We start from the raw sequence: 20,855 nt of genomic DNA on the forward strand, positions 1-20,855 counted from the left end.
ATGAAGTGATTGGCCCAACGGTCTTATAACATTAAGTGCTGATGTTGAAATTAGTTAGTAAAAGCAACTCTCCTAGAATTATCAAAAATTCCTTTCCCAAGAGGGAACCTTAATTTCACGTCGTCGATTGACAATATAACAGTATTAAATCTCATTAGACCTCTTCAGTCACCGGGTGAGTTGGCCGTGCGGTAAGGGGGCGCTGTGAGCTTGCATTCGGGAGATAGTGGGTTCGAATCCCACTGTCGGCAGGCCTGAAGTTGGTTTTCCGTGGTTTCCCATTTTCACACCAGGCAAATGCTGAAGCTGTACCTTAATTAAAGTCACAGCCGCTTCCTTCCCACCCCTAGCCTTTTCCTATCCTACGGTCGTCATAAGATCTATCTGTGTCGGTGCATTGTAAAGGCAATTGTAAAAAAAATAACTTTTCAGTCGTGTGTGGCAGTGGGCTTATCAATTGAATTGCCACCAAACCAAACCCCACGGCGTAACCGCCCCGAAGGGTCATGGCCTTTTCCGAGCGACCACTGCTCAGCCCTAAGGCCTGCAGATTACGAGGTGTCGTGTGGTCAGCACTATGAATCCTCTCGACCGTTATTCTTGGCTCTCTATACCGGGGACACTATTTTATTGTCAGATAACTCGTACATTGTAATGATGTAGGCTGAGGGACCTCGAACCAGTCCTCAGATCTTGGTAAAAATCCCTGACCTAACAGGAAATCAAACCCGAGGCGTCCGAGTAAGAGGCAGGCACGTTACGCATACAGCGCGGGGCCGGCTTTCCAAAACGCTGGTGACTGGCTACTGCGCCATTGAACACTATAAATCTACATGATTTCACTCCTCACCTGAATGATGAGGCGGGCATCCTAAACAGTGACGCCGTCTCTCAGGTCAGGAGATTTGTTACGGTGAAGGAGATGCTCGGAGAAGGTGAGAGGGTTGACGGCCGTGGCCTATACTAGGACCTGTCCCAGCATTCGCCTTAGTGCAGGAGAATGGAAAACCATAGAAAAACCATACTCAGGACAGTCCACGGTGTGGACCAGCCCTGTCCTGTCTCCCGAATACAGAGGCGTAGAGCCACGGTAGACCCGTGGACACCCCTCCCCTACTCGATTGGCCGGTCGGAGTGCAGAGCTGTCGGACCACGGACCAGCCGTGGCCACTTATAGGACAATGCAGTGGCAGTGCACTAGGGACGATATATATATTTCCACTTGCATAAATGCCGTTCCCAGAAAGGAACTATAATGTATTTTCTTCCATTGCGAATAACTAAATATCCTAGAATATTCTAGAATATATTTTCGATCAACCATTGTTGCCAACAATGAACCAAGTCTTAACTTTCTTCGCTAAAGTGATATTGTTTCCTTCTTCCTTTCTTAATCTGTTTACCCTCCAGGGTTGCTTTTTCCCTCGGACTCAGCGGGGGATCCCAGCTCTATCGCCACAGGGTCAGTGTCCTGGAGCGTGAGACTTTGGGTCGGGGGATACAACTGGAAGACCGGGCGAGTTGGCCGTGCGCGTAGAGGCGCGCGGCTGTGAGCTTGCATCCGGGAGATAGTAGGTTCGAATCCCACTATCGGCAGCCCTGAAAATGGTTTTCAGTGGTTTCCCATTTTCACACCAGGCAAATGCTGGGGCTGTACCTTAATTAAGGCCACGGCCGCTTCCTTCCAACTCCTAGGCCTTTCCTATCCTATCGTCGCCATAAGACCTATCTGTGTCGGTGCGACGTAAAGCCCATAGCAAAAAAAAAAACAACTGGAAGAGATGACCAATACCTGGCCCAGGCGGCCACAACTACTATGCTAAACATGGACCTTGTGGAGGAGTATGGGAAGATTGGAAGGGATAAACAAAACTCTCTTGTCCTCATCCCGACGTGGTGCAGGTCTTATCAGGCATAACCCCAATGGAGGTGAGATGCATAGGCCTATACCATTTTTAACCACATACCAGCCCTCCTGCCATTCTTAAATTTCTGGCAGTACCTGGAATCGATCCCGGGCCCCGAGGACGGCAGATAACAACACTAGCCGTTACATTACGCAGGCGAACATTGGGATGGATAGACAAGGAAGAGCGAAGGAAGCGGACGTGGAGGAGAAGTGGGAAACCAGGAAAACCACTTCGAGGATGGCTGAGGTGGGAATCGAACCATTTTAGAAAAACATGGCCCCTGTTCAGCATACCTGGTGAGGCCGCCTGGGCGAGGTACTGGTCATTCTCCCCAGTTGTATCCACATACCCAATGTTTCACGCTCCAGGAGGGATCCCTCGCTGAGTCCGAGGGAGCTGGAGGGTAAACAGATGAAGAAGAAGAAGAAGAAGAAGAAGTATTCAGTAAAGGTAAACATAAGTATTGGATCAGTGGTAGAGTGATCCCAATGTTCAAACCTAGCTAGCAGAGGTAGTCGGATTCTTGAAAGGCGGAAACTACTGTATTTCTTGCGACACTCCATGTCGTACGATGTCGGAATATAAAAGATCTCTGGTGACACATTTGGTGTTCACCCGACAAAATCCATTAAATCTCAGCCATAGACGCCCAGGAGAGTTTCGGTTTACTCGGTCTGCACTCTAGTAGGCCTATTGTAAAACAGAACGTTGAAATTGACTAGCAGACAGCCAGATGGCGTCAGATGGAAATGTCTGCACACGGTAGCTCAGGCCGTACGATTATTATTACTTGAATGTAACTTGATAGAATATGATGTTCTTTTAGGAGCGAAACATGTTATTCTTTGTTTAATAGTGTGTATTTTATCCCTTGGTTAATAGTGAGTATTTTACACGTATGTTGTAGTATAATATTTAACTTGTGTGTTCAAGAGACTGAAGAGCCTTTAAGTTACATTTAACTGAGTGGGCACTGGAAAGTTAAGGGCTTCTTTCTTAACAAACAAACAAAATCTCTAGTTCACGTCATGTCGTCTGTGTTCCAGAAGACCATCTCCAGCCACAACCCCAAAATGTCCAAGGAGCAGAGAATGGAGCTGCGAGGAAATCGGGGTCACGATATGACGTGGAGGAGATACCATCGATACGGAGGTAACACATCTCATATTTACATTCTGCAAGTTAATAATGTTTCATTAAATTGTAAATAAAAGTATTATTTTGTGTCTAACTTACATAGAGTGAAAAACTTCAGGGTGTTTCAGACCTATACTGACAAAAAAAATCCTGGATGCTCTTCGTGTTATGTTAAGAACAATGGTGCAATCGGATTGGCGGAGAAAATGTTTCTTACTTTGTTGAAGCCTCCGTGGCTCAGGCGGCAGCGCGTGGGCCTCTGACCGCTGGGTTCCGTGGTTCAAATCTCGGTCACCCCATGTGAGATTTGTGCCAGACGAAGCGGAGGCGGGACAGGCTTTACTCCGGGTATTGCGGTTTTCCCTGACATCTTTTATTCCATCAACTCTCCAATACCATTTCATTTCATCTGTCAGTGATTAATCATTGACCCAGAGGAGTGCGACAGGCTTCGGCATCCGGCACAATTCCTATCCTCGCCCGCTAGATGGGGGATTCATTCATTCAATCCCTGACCCGGTCAGTGACTGGAAAACACGTTGTAGGTTTTCTTTTCTAGGTTACCTTGTTACTTCCGGGCGCGTGATTCAAATTGACGAGCTCTCCGTATTTGCTATGGCAGAGCACAAGCCACTGCCGAGCTTCAAGGAAGAGAAGGCGAGGGAGGGGAAGTGGGGTGTATGTTGGAGAAAGAGATAATGCTCCGCGCTATGCACAAGTTTCCTCGTTCGACTCGCACGGAATTTTCCTTGTCTCTTACAGGCAATATCCACAGTTCGTTTATTAAACAGTCGTAACTGTACATATAGTGCAAGAACACTGTAATTAAGACACACTTATCAGTCAAGGAATGCACCAGATTTGTTCTTCTCTCGTCTGTTGGCTGCAGTAACGGTCTTTATTATATAACACGCTCGAAGATGCAACGCTGTCAGCTCACGATTGTGTATTCCTTCTCTCACAACATTGTAAATGGCATGAAATACTGAACGAAGGAAACAAAACGCCCTATGGTTTGATTACAGTAGATGTTCAATATACACCCCCCCTCCGACACACACACACCTCCTACTTCGATGCACAGTTCACAGCTGCGTGGGACAGGATGTGTGGTGTGTCGCAAACCACTTGGAAAGCTGCCTGTATTTTTTATACATGTTCATCTTCTTTCTACGGGATTCGCATAGCAGTCAATTTGTATAGAACAGGACTTCTCAGGGTGCATGCACCAGTGCATTACACGGTGAACGGTACAAAAGACGATTTCGCTTGGTTGACCAGAGTGCACACCCCCACTCCTCGATTTGGAGCAATAGCGCTGTCTCTCTCTTTCACCACGCCTGTCTCGCTCGCTCCGCCTATCTCCCTCTTCCTCACTTGTTCCGTAGCTCTCCAGATCCGAGCCGAGTTGAGCATAGCTTAGCCGAGTCGCCCCGAGATAACGCGCTGGTCCGAGCCGAGCTGAGTGGGACCGATGCACTCTGCACAGGACCTCTGCGCCTCAGTTTGCACGCGTGAGATTTTGGCCGTTTGAGAGGCCCTGGTGTAGAACAAACTGTACACTTGGTGCTGGGAAGCGACTATGCGAAACTAACGAAAAACTTGCGCATTCGCACCTCTGTCTCCCACTTCCCACTTTCCCTCCCTTCCCTTCCCTCCTCTGACGTACAGCAACAGGCAGTGGCTGGCTCTCTAATATAGCAAATACGGCAAGTTCGTCCATTAGAATGGCGCGCCCGGAAGCGAGCGTGGCCTTAATTAAGGTACTGTCCCAGCATTTGCCTGGTGTGGTATGTCCCGGCTCGTATATTCCTCACAGAGCTCGATAGCTGCAGTCGCTTAAGTGCGGCCAGTATCCAGTATTCGGGAGATAGTAGGTTCGAACCCCACTGTCGGCAGCCCTGAAAATGGTTTTCCGTGGTTTCCCATTTTCACACCAGGCAAATGCTGGGGCTGTACCTTAATTAACGCCACGGCTGCTTCCTTCCCACTCCTAGCCCTTCCCTGTCCCATCGTCGCCATAAGACCTATCTGAGTCGGTGCGGCGTAAAGCAATTAACAAAAAAAAACAGTATATTCCTCATGTAGATGGTTCTGCTTTGAAAAGAATAAATGGTGGAAAATGTTGCCAGAGCTACATTTCGTGCTTTATAGAATATTCTGGTCGCTTTTAGGATTAAAGAGACATTTCAATGTATTTTATAGTGTGTTCGGCACCGGCAGAGCAAACTCAACAGGACGTAAAAACCTGTATTAAAGTAAACTTAATTACCAGGATGTTATGAGTTCTCCCAACATATTACACTTCACTCGAATGGAGCATTGGAAGATGTTTAATATTTTAAATCACATGAAACACACAGCTTCTTCCAATGAATCACCTCTCTATTCTTCAAGCGGTTTTGAATCGTAAATGGAAATTTCAGATCGAAAAACAGTTCAATATTCATCATTTGACTGATGTGAAAAATGTTGAAATAATTTATTTATATATTAATTGTTTTCATTTTGATACAGGCTTGGTGGTGAGTTTTCTCTTTCAGTTGAAACTATCCTGCATTTATGCTCATTTCATAAACCATCGTATAAGCATGTGAGGTTAGAAATTTTTCTGGTGTAAAAAAGTGCATGTAAACGTAGTTAATGATATCCGTAATAAATTTACGTAACATGTTTCAGTCATTTTCTTTAATTTGCTTTACGTCGCACCGACACAGATAGATTTTATGGCGACGATGGAATATGAAAGGACTAGAAGTGGGAAGGTAGTGACCGTGGTCTTAATTAAGTACAGCCCTAGCCAGCGTTTGCCTGGTGTGAAAATGGGAAACCACGGAAAACGTATTCAGGGATGCCTACAGTAGGGTTCGAACACACTATCTCCCGAAAGCAAGCTGACAACTACGTGACCCAAACCATGTGACCACTTGTTCGGTCAGTCGTTTATAGATAATACAGTATATTTTCGAAGTTCCTTATGGGTAAACATTCACTCGACGTGGTTGGCGTGGTTGGATCTATCATCGAATAAACATTATACAAATGTTGTAAAGCGTCCTTGCTTATGAAATCATTTTATCACATTTGGGGATAAGAATAAACGTGTATAAATTATACAGAGTGGTTAGAATCTATAGAATAAATCAACATAACGTAAAAGTCTTTATCAAAGTAAACATACTTAGTATAAGAATTTACAACTATCACAACATTTTTCGCTTCGATCCAATGAGGCAGTGAAAGATTCTAGTTCTTTTCTATCTTCAATATATACGGTTTTCCATTTAATCTCCTATCTATCCTTTGTGTCATTTTGATTTGCAATTGCCACAATTTCGGATCGAGAACTTTCCTGGTGCAAAAAAAAAAAAAAGGAATACATTAAAACGCAACTAATGTTGGTCAATGTCCAAAGAAATTTGACGGTAATGACCGCCTCTGTGGTGTAGTATTTAGCGTGATTAGGTGCCACCCCCGGAGGTCCGGGTTCGATTCCCGGCTCTGCCACGAAATTTGAAAAGTGGTACGAGGGCTGGAACGGGGTCCACGCAGCCTCGGCAGGTCAACTGAGTAGAGGTGGGTTCGATTCCCACCTCAGCCATCCTGGAAGTGGTTTTCCGTGGTTTCCCACTTCTTCTCCAGGCAAATGCCGGGATGGTACCAAACTTAAGGCCACGGCCGTTTCCTTCCCTCTTCCTTGCCTGCCCCATCCAATCTTCCCATCCCTCCACAAGGCCCCTGTTCAGCATAGCAGGTGAGGCTGCCTGGGCGAGGTACTGCTCATCCTCCCCAGTTGTATCCCCCGACCCAGAGACTGAAGCTCCAGGAGACTGCCCTTGAGGCGGCAGAGGTGGGATACCTCGCCGACCCTGGAGGCAAAACAGATTAAGAAGAAGAAGAAGAAGAAGAAGAAGAAGAAGAAGAAGAATAATTTGACGGTAACACGTTTCAGTCATTTAGAAGTAATATATTCATTTTCGAAATTCTTTTCATTCCGTTATCTCCTTATACATGGTGTCCCAGGAGGAATGGTCAATATTCAGGGATATAATAGGGATATGAAGCAAAAACCTTCATATGGACATATGTACTATTCAGAATGATTTCCGAGACAGAGCACATTTTATGTATGTACATTTATTTCTGGGCTAGCGGCGCGCACGTATGAGTTACGTTTTATTCTAGCTCGACCTACCTCATTGCTTTCAACCTCTTTGCTCGGGATGTCTTTCTGCCGTTAATCTAGCCTGTTGAATGCGCAGTTGTCCATGGTGTGTTGTGAGTAAAGTAGTGCGAGGGACTGAGAGTGTATCAGAGAGAAGCATCGGTTAACTTTGTTTGTGTCCGACTCGTTGGCTGAACGGTCAGCGTACTGGCCTTCGGTTCAGAGGGTCCCGGGTTCGATTCCCGGCCGGGTCGGGGATTTTAACCTCAATTGGTTAATTGGGCTGGGTGTATGTGTTGTCTTCGTCATCATTTCATCCTCATCACGACGCGCAGGTCGCCTACGGGAGTCAAATAGAAAGCCCTGTACCTGGCGAGCCGAACCCGTCCTGGGATATCCCGGCACTAAAAGCCATGCGACATTTCATTTTACCGTGTTTGTACACGCGCTGGCTAAAATGGCACACTCTATACTAATGAAGAATATGCTAATATGGTGCATGTTTACAGCTTCTGGGATGGCAGTGCTCCTGCTGCTATTGGGGAATACCAGAGTTTTCAGCACATTGAGTGAAACAGGTATTCTTCCAAGTTCCCATTTTTCTTCCGAACGTGTAGATCAGGGCCTCTCAAACGCCCAAAATCTCACGCGTGCAGAGCGAGGCGCAAGAGCTCCGTGCACTGTGCATCGGTGCCGCTCGGTGCCGCTCGGTATGGCTCGGATCAACGCTTCGTCTCTGGGCTACTCGGCTATGCTCGGCTCTACTCGGCTATACTCGGCTCAACTCAGCCCGGATTTGGAGCGCTACGGCGCAAGTGGGGGAGAGGGAGACAGGCGGAGCGAGCGAGACAGGCGTGGGGAAAGAGAGAGTTAGCGCTATTGCTTCAAATCGAGGAGTGGGGGTCTGCACTCTGGTCAACCAAGCCAAGTCGTCTTTTGCACCGTGCACAGTGCATGCACCAAGCGCATGCACCCTGAGAGGCCCTGGTGTAGATCAACAACCTGTGCACAGGAAGAGCAGCATATTGTTGAAATTGTGCAGCGTAGTCCTGCTACCAGCATGTATCGATGCCCCATGAATATGTGCATGGCGCACATTACATGCGGAAAACCTGTACGCCATTTCAAAATGTCAAAAAAGGTTGGGTGGGTAAAACAGATACGTGCGTGCTACGAGTTGTAGTAGTAGTAATAATAATAATAATAATAATAATAATAATAATAATAATAATAATAATAATAATAATAATAATGCTATTTGTTTTACGTCCCACTAACTACTTTTTAAGGTCTTCGGAGACGTCGAGGTGCCTGAATTTAGTCCCGCAGAAGTTCTTTTACGTGCCAGTAAATCTACCGACACGGGGCTGTCGTATTTGAGCACGTTCAGATACCACCGGACTGAGCCAGGATCGAACCTGCCAAGTTGGGGTTAGAAGGCCAGCGCCTTAACCGTCTGAGCCACTCAGCCCGGCTACTACTAGTTGTAAAACATATGTACATTGAATGTGTTCTATCTCGGAAACCATTCGGAATAGGGCACATATCCATATGAAGTGTTTTGCCTCAAGTGATCGTTCATGTCATGTCCCTGAATATTGACCATTCCTCCTGGCACATTCATTATACGTTTACCTCCTTCCATTTTATTTCGCCGTATATTGAATCATGCTTCAAGCACACATCATTTCAACACTTTTGAGCCACATGTTCATCACCTCTCTACACATTTCCAACACCTTTGTGCTATATAAAGGGCTTAGTGACTCAGACGGTGGAGCGCTGGCCTTCTGAGCTCAAGTTGGTGGGTTCGATCCCGGCTCAGTCCGCTGGTATTTCAAGTTGCTCATATGCATCAGCTTCCGTTATTCGATTTACCGGCACGTAAAAGAACTCCTGTGGGACACAATTCCGAAACTTCAGTGTCTCTGAAAACCGTAATAATAGTTAATTGGTCGTAAAAGTAATAAGGATAAAGTTATTGGCATTACGTCACAGTAACTACTTTTACGGTTTTAGGAGGCGACGAGGTGCTGGAATTTAGTCCCTCAAGAGATCATTTACGTGCCAGTAAGTCTACCAACACGAGGATGACATATTTGAGCACCTTCAAATACCACCGGACTGAGCCAGGATCGAACTGAGTGGTCCATCAGCCCCTTAAAATATAAATTGTAATTGATAATGGGTGAACGGTTTAGATCCTACACAGTCGCAACCCCTGTATGACAAACGGTTTTCTGAGAAAAGTAAACTGACGGCCAATACCTACTGGATGGAGCCTTACACGACGCTTATGTTCAGCTGTGGTAGTTCGATGGAAACCTCGTATTAGAGATTCTTCTATAATGTCCGATCAACATGAAGAATCATTCTTAAGACTGTCTGGAATGCCTCTCATATTGGTTCAGAACCACTTGTACAACAGAGTAACATTAGCCGGTAATGTGTCATGCGAGTATTACATGACAACAAATATATCAGGAGCTCCACGATTTGATCTCGATGCTCCAAGAGCAGTTTGTCAATGGACATTACACAAAATGACCGATGTTGTAGCCACTTCTTTTTAACAACAGTCCTCTTTTCGATGAGTCAGATTTTCACAACGGTACTGTCGGGCTCAATGGCTAAATGGTTAGCGTGCTGGCCTTTGGCCACAGGGGTCTTGGGTTCGATTCCCGGCAGGGTCGGGAATTTTAACCGTGATTGGTTAATTTCGCTGATACGGGGGCTGGGTGTATGTGTTGTCTTCATCATCATTTCATCCTCATCACGACGCGCAGGTCGCCTACGCGAGTCAAATCAAAAGACCTGCACCTGGCGAGCCGATCTTGTCCTCGGACACTCCCGGCACTAAAAGTCATACGCCATTTCATTTTTACAACGATGCTACCTGACATCCGACACAAAAGGAAATTTTCACTTTCAAATAAAAATCCATTTCTTGGAAATGAGGAGGAATGTTAGTGTATCATATCCACAGGAATAGAGGTAACAAAAGGAAGGCACTGAACCTGTCTCTGCACGGTCTGGTGAGTATTCCAACGGTGTGCGTTTTCGCCGCCTGGTACTCGGCAGTACATTCGTAATACCCAGGTATATATGTTTTTCGGCTTAATGTACTCTTTCTGCCCTAACGTAAACGTTATTCACAGTTTTCATCGTTTCACTACAGTTTCTATCACTGAATTACCATTGGTACCAACGATCTGCTCTGCAATGGTCGAGCTTAAACCGGAAGATATCTTGAATTAATCCCACATAGGAACAGAGATTGATATTTTTAGGTTGTCTAACAGGTGTATACATACATTATTTCCGGTTTTGTGGTAAAGAAAACACGTAATTATCAACGGAAATTCACTTTTTGTTTATTGGACATCGGCTTGTACACACTTCGCCCATCCTTCAGGTAAGTTATGAATACCATGCCAGAAAAACATGCTTGTCTTTTGCGGAAAACCATTCATCGAACTATTTTCCAACTTCCTCGAAATTGCTGAAGTGTTGGTCTACGAGCCCGTGCCCATTGATGTGAAGAGGTGATAGTAGATGGCGTCATGTCGGGTGAGTACGGCGGGTGCGGAAGGATGTCCCATCCAAGCGATTTCAAGGTGTCTTTCACTGGTTTTGCTGTGCATTGCTGTGCATTGTGGTTTAATAAAACCACTTTGCCATGTCTTCTGACCCATTCCGCTTGTCTTTCGATCAATGCGTGATTTAAATTAATCATTTGTTGGCGATAGCGTTGTGCAACAGTTTCGCCAGGCTTGAAGAGTCTTCTCAATTTTGTGGTCTACCAGAGCGCGCACTGTCTTTCACATTCAAATCACAACCGTTTAAGTTGTCGAAACCATGTCTCACATGCTGTAATCGATGGAGCGTGTTCACCATATGTTTCTACCAGCAAACGATGACTTTGCATAGCCTTCTCCTTTTGATAAAATAAGAAAAGCAACGCGTGCCGCAAATGTTCTTTTTCAGGCACAAACGTTGATATGATCAGTGAACGATACAACACAGACTCTAGTGTTTGGCGGACTCCACTTGCGTGTGTTGATAGGTTAATGTCAGACGAATAAAGTGAAATATGTATCAAATTCATACCCTACGTACTGTTCGCTGGCGCCATCTCTTAGTGAAACCGGAACAGACTTATGCATACACCTGCTATGAATTATAGTTTGCATAACACTAATTATATGAGTTTTATGGATCACTCTACATAAACAGTAGTATATGAAAAGGTTGTCCGCCTCTGTGGTGTAATGGGTGGTGTGATCAGCGTCCATCCCCGGTGTTTCGGATTGGATTCCTGGCTGTGCCACGAAATTTGAAAAGTGGTAAGAGGACTGAAATGGGGTCCACTCAGCCTCGCAAAATCAACTGAGTAGAGGCGGTTTCGATTCCTACCTCAGCCATTCTCGAAGTTGTTTTCATTGGTTCCCTAATTTTCCCCTAGCCAAATGCCTGAATGGTACCTAACTTAAGACGACGACTGCTTCCTTCCCTCTTCCTTGTCCATCCCTTCCGATCGACCCATCCCCCAACAAGGCCCCCATTCAGCATAGCAGGCGAGGCCGCCTGGGTGAGGTACTGGTTCTCCCAACCACTTGTACTCCACGACCCAAAGTCTCACGCTCCAGGACTGCCCTTAAGGCGGTAGAGGTGGGATAAATCGCTGATTGCGACTAAGAAAGATATAAAAGTTTTAAAATTGAATTTTGAGGCAAGATACAATTATTTAGAAATTTAGTAATAATAATGTAATCTATTTCACTCAGTGAGTGAATGACCACACTGCATAATTCCACCACATATGTAGAGTATCAGCTCCGAGTATGATTACGGTAACAATGTTGGAGAACCTCGTAGAATCTCCATTACATTATTATTGGTAATTTTTTTTGTCTCAAAAAGTATTCAGTTTTAAAGAGTATTGTTATTTTCAAGTTTAACATGAAGTATTCTGTGTTAAATTGAACCAAAAGTGTCTCAGTAATTCTTTCACGACGAACTGTAAGGAATACTGTAACTGTATTGTAATATCGCTTTAGAAACTTCAATATATAATGAGTGCCCTGAGATAAACTGCGGATACAGATTACTGGGACAGATTTCACTTCTATTTTGGGCTGCAGAAAGTAGCACTTCTGAGTAGGCGGTGTTGATGGTTCTTGGATGTTGTTATTACCTGGAGCGATATTAGAGGACTAGTATCAACCTTGAAATTGAATATTTAACTAAGTCTCAGAGGCTCTTTTTTTTTAGATTAACTGTTGCCGGGCGAGTTGGCCGTGCGGTTCGGGGCGCGCAGGTATGAGCTTGCATCCGGGAGATAGTGGGTTCGAATCCCACTGTCGACAGCCCTGAAAATGTTTTTCCGTGTTTTCCCATTTTCACACCAGGCAAATGCTGGGGCTGTACCTTCATTAAGGCCACGGTCGCTTCCTTCCTACTCCTAGCCGTTTCCTACCCCATCGTCGCCATAAGACCTATCTGTATTGGTGCGACGTAAAGCAAATAGCAAAAAAGAAAAAAAATTATTAACTGTTCATCTGCCAGTTGGTAAATCCGAGGTTCAATTTTCTACAACACTGAGAAATAATGAAATTTCGGAAGACAAGAAGAAAGAAACTGTTTCATTTGGTCCTAAGATGGCATAATAATAATAATAATAATAATAATAATAATAATAATAATAATAATAATAATAATAATAATAATGGAAGATATGTCGCTTGAGAAATAGAAAAGGAATTTCCTCAGAAAAATTTTCAGTTCTAAGAAAGCATTCGAGGGTCTCCAGGCGACGATTTCTCGTCGACTCAACCAGCCGTTGAGTAACTGTCTGGGGGATAATGAGGATCCCTCTGATGGTAAATACTGATCGAGAGCGCAGCATTGGTCTCTTACCCACGACCTGGTAAATCAGAGATTAATAATGTGTGTAGTCCTATCCACCAAGTACCCCGCGGTCATTAGGTCAGAAGGAGCATTTTACGTACGTTTAACATGTCAATTCCAACAAGAAAGGCATATTTTTATTTATTTTTTTACAATTGACTTCAGTTCGCACCGACCGTGGGATAGAAAATGGACAAGAGTGGGAAGGACGCGGCCGTGGCCTTTATTAAGGTACAACCCCAGCATTTGACAGGTGTGAAAATGGGAAACCATGGAAAATCATCTTCAGGGCTGCCGACTGTGGGGTTCAAACCCACAATCTCCCGGATCCAAGGTCACAGGTGCGGGCCACAAACCGCATGGCCAAGTCGCCCGGTAAGGCATGGTAATAATAATAATAATAATAATAATAATAATAATAATAATAATAATAATAATAATAATAATAATACCGGAAGGTACACCCGCTCCGTTCATTTAAATGAAGCGCCTTGGAGAAGGCCATCTACAATCTAAAACCCGCAACAACTAATAGAAGAAGTTTGGATATTTCTCTGCAGATATCTCCACTATAAACTTATGTTATGCCCTCTGGTGCGAAGATTGACTATTAAAATTGTAAAGTAACTTTATATTCTAAGGTTTCCTAAACTGAATTGATTATTCTTTGTTTTTGGTGTGTTAAAGTTTACAACACGTCTATCTCTTCCCGCAAACTTAAGACGTTGACCAGTAGAAAATTTTGTATACTTATTTTTCAGCCCATCGACATTGTCTGGTATTTATTTAATTAAACAATAAAAATTGGGGGCGTGTCGGGGCTTAGCCCAGAGTGTTCTGGAACATTCCTCTCGGGTATAAAAGCTGACACATTTTCGGACCATCGGACCAGGTTGTCTTATTGATCGTTCCAGTCTACAGAGTGTGTGTTTATAAAGGAGGCGGGAGCGCCTCGTCCACATCGAGAAGTCCATCAGCTCAAGGTAATGGCAGTCCTGGTTTAACCAATTGATAGTCTTTGAAAGCTATCTCGAGGGGAAGGTCCTCAATCTTTAATTTTCTAAAATGTAAATTCCAAAATTCTAATGTAAATTTCAAACGAGCCAAAGGAACTTAACCGAATTCAGGGAATAGAGAGTGAGCGACCCTCTCGTGTTCCCTATCACCTCAATTTTGAGGCGACTATGTTTCTGTAATCTTTTCAGTTTGTAATCTTTGTAACTCAAATATTTTCTCCATCTAGTCACCTCAGTAGCATAGGCTTAGCCTCTGTAACTTCGGGCCATAAGCCCAAGTAGGGTTTTTGCTTTTCATTGCAATTTTAAAGGAGCGCAAGTGTCCGCCTGCTCACCATTTTTTATGTTTGGGCCAGTAACTTTAACCCTTTTTTTTTTTTTACAAAGGCCTGTTAGGATGGGTACTCAATACCCCTGTTAAACTGTTTCATTCCTTTTATGTAAAGATGTTAGACTGTTGAGCATCTGAGACAGTGAATACTGTTTGAATTGTAAAATGTAGGTTGCGCCTTTGATAGGCCTGGACATTTCTAGAAATGGTTCCTAAGTGTAAATTTTATAGGGCATAGATGCTCTTTCTATTAAGGGAAAGGTGTTAATGTAAATGTTGAATGGTGCCTTTGGAAGGCTGGAATGGTGTAATGTTTGGAGAATAGGCTCCTAGATAATTTTCCTGGAGCAAAGGTGCTCTATATCTCATTATTGTACCTGAAATTTTGTTTTCGCTTAGTGAATTGTTTGTTAAAATTTAACATCTGAAGAGAAACAAAAACATAGCAGAGAACGAAATAAAGCTATAATTTTAAAGTTTAAAATTAATCTTCTGATTGTCTTATATCGACCCATTCATGCCCGCACCTCCTTTCACCTCTGTAAACCACTGTATCCCCGTAATAATAATAATAATAATAATAATAATAATAATAATAATAATAATAATAATAATAATAATAATAATAATAATATCCACCTCTGCGGTGTAGTGGTTAGTGTGGTTAGCTGCCACCCCCGAAGGCCCGGGTTCGATTTCCGGCTCTGCCACGAAATTTGAAAAGTGCTACGATGGCTGGAGCGGGCTCCACTCAAACTCGGGAAATCAACTGAGTAGAGAGGGGTTCAATTCCCTCCTCAGCCATACTCGAAGTAGTTTGCCGTAGATTCGCACCTAACTTAAGGCCTCCGCCGCTTCCTTCCCTCTTCCTTAACTATCCCCTCCAATCTCCCCATCCACCAGATGGCCCCTGTTCAGCATGGAAGGTGAGGCTACCTAGGCGAGGTACTCGTCCTCCTTCCCAGTTTATACCCCGATTCAAAGTCTCACGCAACAGGACACTGCCCTTGAGGCGGTAGATGTGGGATCCCTCGCTCTGTCCGAGGGAAAAGGCAACACTGGAGGGTAAACAAATTAAGAAAGAAATAAATAATTATAATAATGATAATAGGAACGGAGTTTTCGTGGCTCAGATAGGAACACGAAGCTCCTGGCTTGAATGGCTGGAAAAAGAATTACTTAGAACAGCATATAACACGACAAATTTGGAAATTTGATTTATTTCCTTTCTCAAAATTGAGAGTTAAAAAATCTGAATGAATAACAAACAATAGAACAGTTTATTGATGAAATTGTCAGCTCTAACAATATCTGGGGCTCAGAAGTCCGGAAATCAGATACGAAAACTTGTAATAATTACCAAGTTGTTAATTTACGTAGAGAAGATCATTAGTGCTCTTGACAGATACAATATTTTACAAGAGCAAGATTTGCTCCGAGCAGATGCACTTCACAGGAATCTGAGCTCCAGAATACCATAGTCTAGCGCCAGGGCCTCTCAGGGTGCATGCACCAGTGCACTGCACTGTACAAGGACCAGGAGACGACTTCATTAGGTTGACCAGAGTGCAAAACCCTACTCCTCTTTACCTACACCTGTCTCACCCGTTCGGCCTGTCTTCGCCTTCTCCACCTTCTCCGCTGATTCTCCCCTCACTGCGAAATGTTTATGTGCGGTGAGCGGACACGCGCTGTTGTATGGGACAATGTTACCGCTGTTAAAATGCCCTTCTTTCAATTTGGTTTGAGCAGACAATTTATCTTCTCTAGTTCTTCTTTTTCCTTTTCCTTTGCAATTATACCAGTAGTGTCTGGCTGACAGAAATTCTGAGAGCGTACTTTAAATTACAATCATAAATACTCGCACGCAATCTAGTTTTCGTACAAGTCAAAACAGAAAAAAATAACCTTTCACATATGCATGTGGAACCAAACATTGAAAAAACTTAGCTGCTTCTCGGTTCCTTTGACAAATCTCGTAGAATTCAAGCAAGGCCTTTGTAATGAAAAATAGATCTTTTTGATAATCACTTAATTATTATCCCATAGATTGAGTATTTGGCTTTAACGTCATGACTGAGAAAAAAAACGAAAGTTCCCCGTTCGATTGAAATGGATTTTCGAAAGTTTTTGCTTTCTTCGAAACAGGTTGCTCCATTATTATGTTGTTGTCATACGCTTATCTGTTTCACTGACAAACAAGCCGTCTATCACCGAACGCTTCGTCGCTCCCAGCACACTACACCATCCGAGTCATGCCGAATTGAGCCGAGTCGAACCGATGCACAGTGCACAGAGTTTCTGCGCCTCGGTTTGCACGCGTGAGATTTTGGGCGTTTGAGAGGCCCTGGTGGCCACACAGAGGCAATCACTTTCTTTTGATACACTTACGTCACATTAGGCAACCCATAGGGTGACACCATTTTAGAGTGTTCTTACACAGTTGCCCCAAGTTGGGCTTATCAATTGATCACTGTTCCTAAGGTGAATCAAAGCTAAGAAACTATTAGAGAATAAATAGGGGCATAAATGTACATACTACATGGCCTTAATAGTAAAAAGAAATGGTTGCACATAACCGGCCATAAACAAAAGACAAGGAGGCTACCCATTTTCTTTTTTTGTTGCTAGTTGCTTTACGTCGCACCGACACAGATAGGTCTTATGGCGACGATGGGACAGGAAAGGCCTAAGAATGGAAAGAAAGCGGCCGTGACCTTAATTAAGGTACAGCCCCAGCATTTGCCTGGTGGGAAAATGGGAAACCACGGAAAACCTTCTTCAGCACTGCCGACAGTAGGGTTCGAACCCACTATCTCCCGGATGCGAGCTCACAGCTGCGCGCCCCAAACCGCACGGCCAACTCACTCGGTAGGCAAGGAGGCGAAACACCAGCACTCCTTATAGAAATTACTAGAAACCTAAGTGGGCTTACGGCCCAAAGATACAGAGGCTAATCGCATACTACAACGGGATGACTAGAGGCGAAATATTTGAAACCAAGACAAGATTTACAACATTTTGAGGTTGAAACCTTTAGTCACCCAATGCAAGGTTGAATGGGAAACTATGGAGGGTCACCACTCTTTGTTCCCTTGCATTACACATTTCCCACCAGGAATAGAAACAGAGTCCTCAGACTTCGCCAATAATCGTACATTTAAACCACGAGTTTAAAAAATTACATTAAAAGGAAACGGCAAAACCTTCCGCTCAAACTACCCGCAGGTGTTATCACATGTTTAGGTAAATTCTGCCATCACTTTGTGCCACTGGATGTTCTTCAAGCATACCGCGTCACTGTCTCCTAGGCCTCCGTCAAGTCGCACTCCCAAGCACTGGAACAATTTAGACAAGACGGCCCTAAAGTGCCCTACTTTTATAGTTTCGGAAGGGGAAGCTTCCAGAACACTTTGCTGATAAGTTGGACTCCTGCACACATTCCCCAGTTTTAATTGGCTAGAGGACATATTTCCAAGCATCTGATAGGTAGATTTTTTTTCTTTGCTAGTTGCTTTACGTCGCACCGACACAGATAGGTTTTATGGCGACGATGGGACAGGGAAGGGTTAGGAGTGGGAAGGAAGTGGCCGTGGCCTTAATTAAGGTACAGTCCCAGCATTTGCCTGGTATGAAAATGGGGAAACCACGGAAAACCATTTTCAGGGCTGCCGACAGTGGGGTTCGAACCTACTATCTCCCGCACTTAAGCGACTGCAGCTATCGAGCTCGGTGATAGGTAGATTACAATAGAGAAGGAACCAGCTGAAGTGTTGACAACTTCGGTTCATTCAAAAACAATCCTCAGGAAAAGGTCTACCAACTCCCAAAATAAATATTACTCTAACAAGTAGTTAGTTTTTAGTCCGGGAGAGTGAGATAAAAATCGATGGTAGAGCCATCTAACCGTAGAAGACGAATTTCTTTGGGAGTTTACAAGTTCAAGTCCGTTGGCATAGATGGCCGTAGAGAAGGCGCGAAGTTACAATAGCAGGGGAAGGTGTACCGCTGATACAATAATAACAATGAAAAACAAGATGGATCACTAGTATCAAAAATCACCAGCAGAAATTCAAAAATCCAAAAACAAAAGAATTATACAATCAACTATTTCAAATACTTAGGTAATGGAAATGGTGTATGGCTTTTAGTGCCATCAGTGTCTGAGGACATGTTCGGCTCGCCGGGTGCATATCTTTTGATTTGACGGCCGTAGGTGACCTGCGCGTCGTTATGAGGATGAAATGACGATGAAGACGACACACACACCAAACCCCCGCGCCTGCACCCATGTGACCAAAGGCCAGCAGGCTAACCATTTACCCATTGAGCCGGATAAATACTTAGGTGAAGTCTTCTTTCTTTCTTTCTTTCTTTCTCATAATCCGTTTACCCTCGAGCGTTCGTTTTTCCCTTGGACTCAGCGAGGGATCCCGCCTCTATCATCTCAAGGGCAGTGTCCTGGAAACTGAGACTTTGGGTCGGGGATACAACTGGGAAGGAGGACCAGTACTTCGCCCAGGCGGCCTCGCCTGCTATGCTGAACAGGGGCCTTGTGGGGAATGGGAGGTTCGGAAGGAACAGTTAAGGAAGAGGGAAGAAAGCTGCCGTGGCTGTAAGTTAGGTACCATCCCGGCATATGCCTGGAGTAGTGGGAAACCACGGAAAACCACTTCGAGGGTACCTGAGGTAGGAATCGACCCCCTCCCCCAATCTAGTCAGCTGACCTCTCGAGGCTGAATGGACCCCGTACCAGCCCTCGTACCACTTTTCAAATTTCGTGGTAGAACTGGGAATCGAACCCGGGCTTCCGGGGATGGTAGCTAATCACACTTAGCACTACACCTCATAGGCGGACAAGGGAAGCATTCCTGATTAAAAACCTGCAATGCAATACCGACCTCCGTTACGGTCTCATGTTTTTATCAGCATACTGAGCTAATTTCAGTTCAGTTATATATTACGTAATATACAGCTAATAATATTCAGCTCCCAAGACCTGACCGATCCGAGCGAACCATAAGAGCTATATCTGTCGGTGCGACGTAAAGCAAATTGAAAAAAAAAAGAGGACTTGCCCGGCAGGTAAGTCTTATCGGACCTTCAAAATGGCCGATAATTTATGCGCCGCGTAACTACGATTTATTCTGCCGATAGCTCAGCCCGGGAGTGGTCGAGCGGAAATATATTTTTACGTGGAGGACAAGTTAAGCGTTACTTTACACGCAGGTGGTGCAACTGGTCCCTGATGAACTCTCCAACCCGAGTGAGTCCAAAAAGTACCAAGAAGTTTATGTTTGTTAACTTGTAACAAAGTGAACGGGAACCTGCGACTGAAAGTGAGTTTAACATTTGTAACACGCAATGTAAATCTTATTTTAAATGCAGTGAACTGCTATTAGAACTGCTATGATGCCACATACTTCGTAGTGGACACATTTACATACGATTATCAAGAGTTATCACGCAACTTTCTAAGCACATAATCATAAATTTGAGAGTAACATTTCTATTAGTCAACGATAGATGCAAACCGTGTTCATTCCTTCTTCCAGTTGTACCATGTCTTTTTTCATGCGCCAGTTAATGCAAATCATTTGTCTTTAACATTTCCTTTATCATAATCTTCTTCATTATTTACTACGACAAAACAAAGAAACCGCCTCTATGGTGCAGTGGCTAGTACGGTTAGCTGTCACCTCTGGAGACCCTGGTTCAATTCCCGGCTCTGCCACGAAATTTGGGAAGTGGTACGGGGGCTGGAATGGGGCCCACTCACCCTCGGAAGTTTAACTGAGAAGAGGGAGGTACAATTCCCACCTCAGCCATCCTCGAAGTGGTTTTCCGTGGTTTCCCAACTCTCCTCCAGGCAAACGCCACTCTGGTACCTAACTTAAGGCCACGGCTGCTTTCTTCCCTCTTCTCTGTCTATCCCTTCTGATCTTCGCCCCCCGCCCCTCCACAAGGCTCCTGTTCAGAATGGCCTGGGCGAGGTACTGGTCCTCCTTCCCAGCTGTATCTCCCGACCCAAAGTTTCACGCTCTAGGACACTGCACTTGAGGTGGTGGAGGTGAGATCGCTCGCTGAGTCCGAAGGGAAAACAACCCTGGAGAGTAAACGGATTAGGAAAGGAGGGAAGAAAAAAAGAATCGCCTTGATTTATTTCGCAACATCTTATCCACTCACTAATAGGTAATTTTAATCAACCAAGCGAGTTGGCCGTGCGGTTAGGGGCGTGCAGCTCTGAGCTTGTATTCAAGAGAGAATGAGCTCGAACCCCATAGTCGGCAGCCCTGAAGATGGTTTTCCGTCGTTTGCCGTTTCCACACCAGGAAAATGCTGAGGACGTACTGTACATTAATTAAGTACACAGCCGCTTCCTTTCC

At 44.4% G+C, this 20,855-nt stretch overlaps 1 protein-coding gene across 1 annotated transcript in view; it reads left to right on the forward strand.

Moving 5' to 3' along the window:
- Positions 1 to 20,855, forward strand: part of LOC137496920 (carboxypeptidase B-like) — a 233,203-nt gene that overhangs the window by 159,881 nt on the left and 52,467 nt on the right. Inside the window, exon 2 of the mRNA XM_068224962.1 lies at positions 2,957 to 3,062. Within this exon, the coding sequence (XP_068081063.1) occupies positions 2,957 to 3,062 (106 nt within the window). The remainder of the gene's footprint in view (positions 1 to 2,956; positions 3,063 to 20,855) is intronic.

This window comes from Anabrus simplex, chromosome 1 (assembly GCF_040414725.1).
Source record: "Anabrus simplex isolate iqAnaSimp1 chromosome 1, ASM4041472v1, whole genome shotgun sequence".
NCBI classification, from domain to species: Eukaryota; Metazoa; Arthropoda; class Insecta; order Orthoptera; family Tettigoniidae; genus Anabrus; species Anabrus simplex.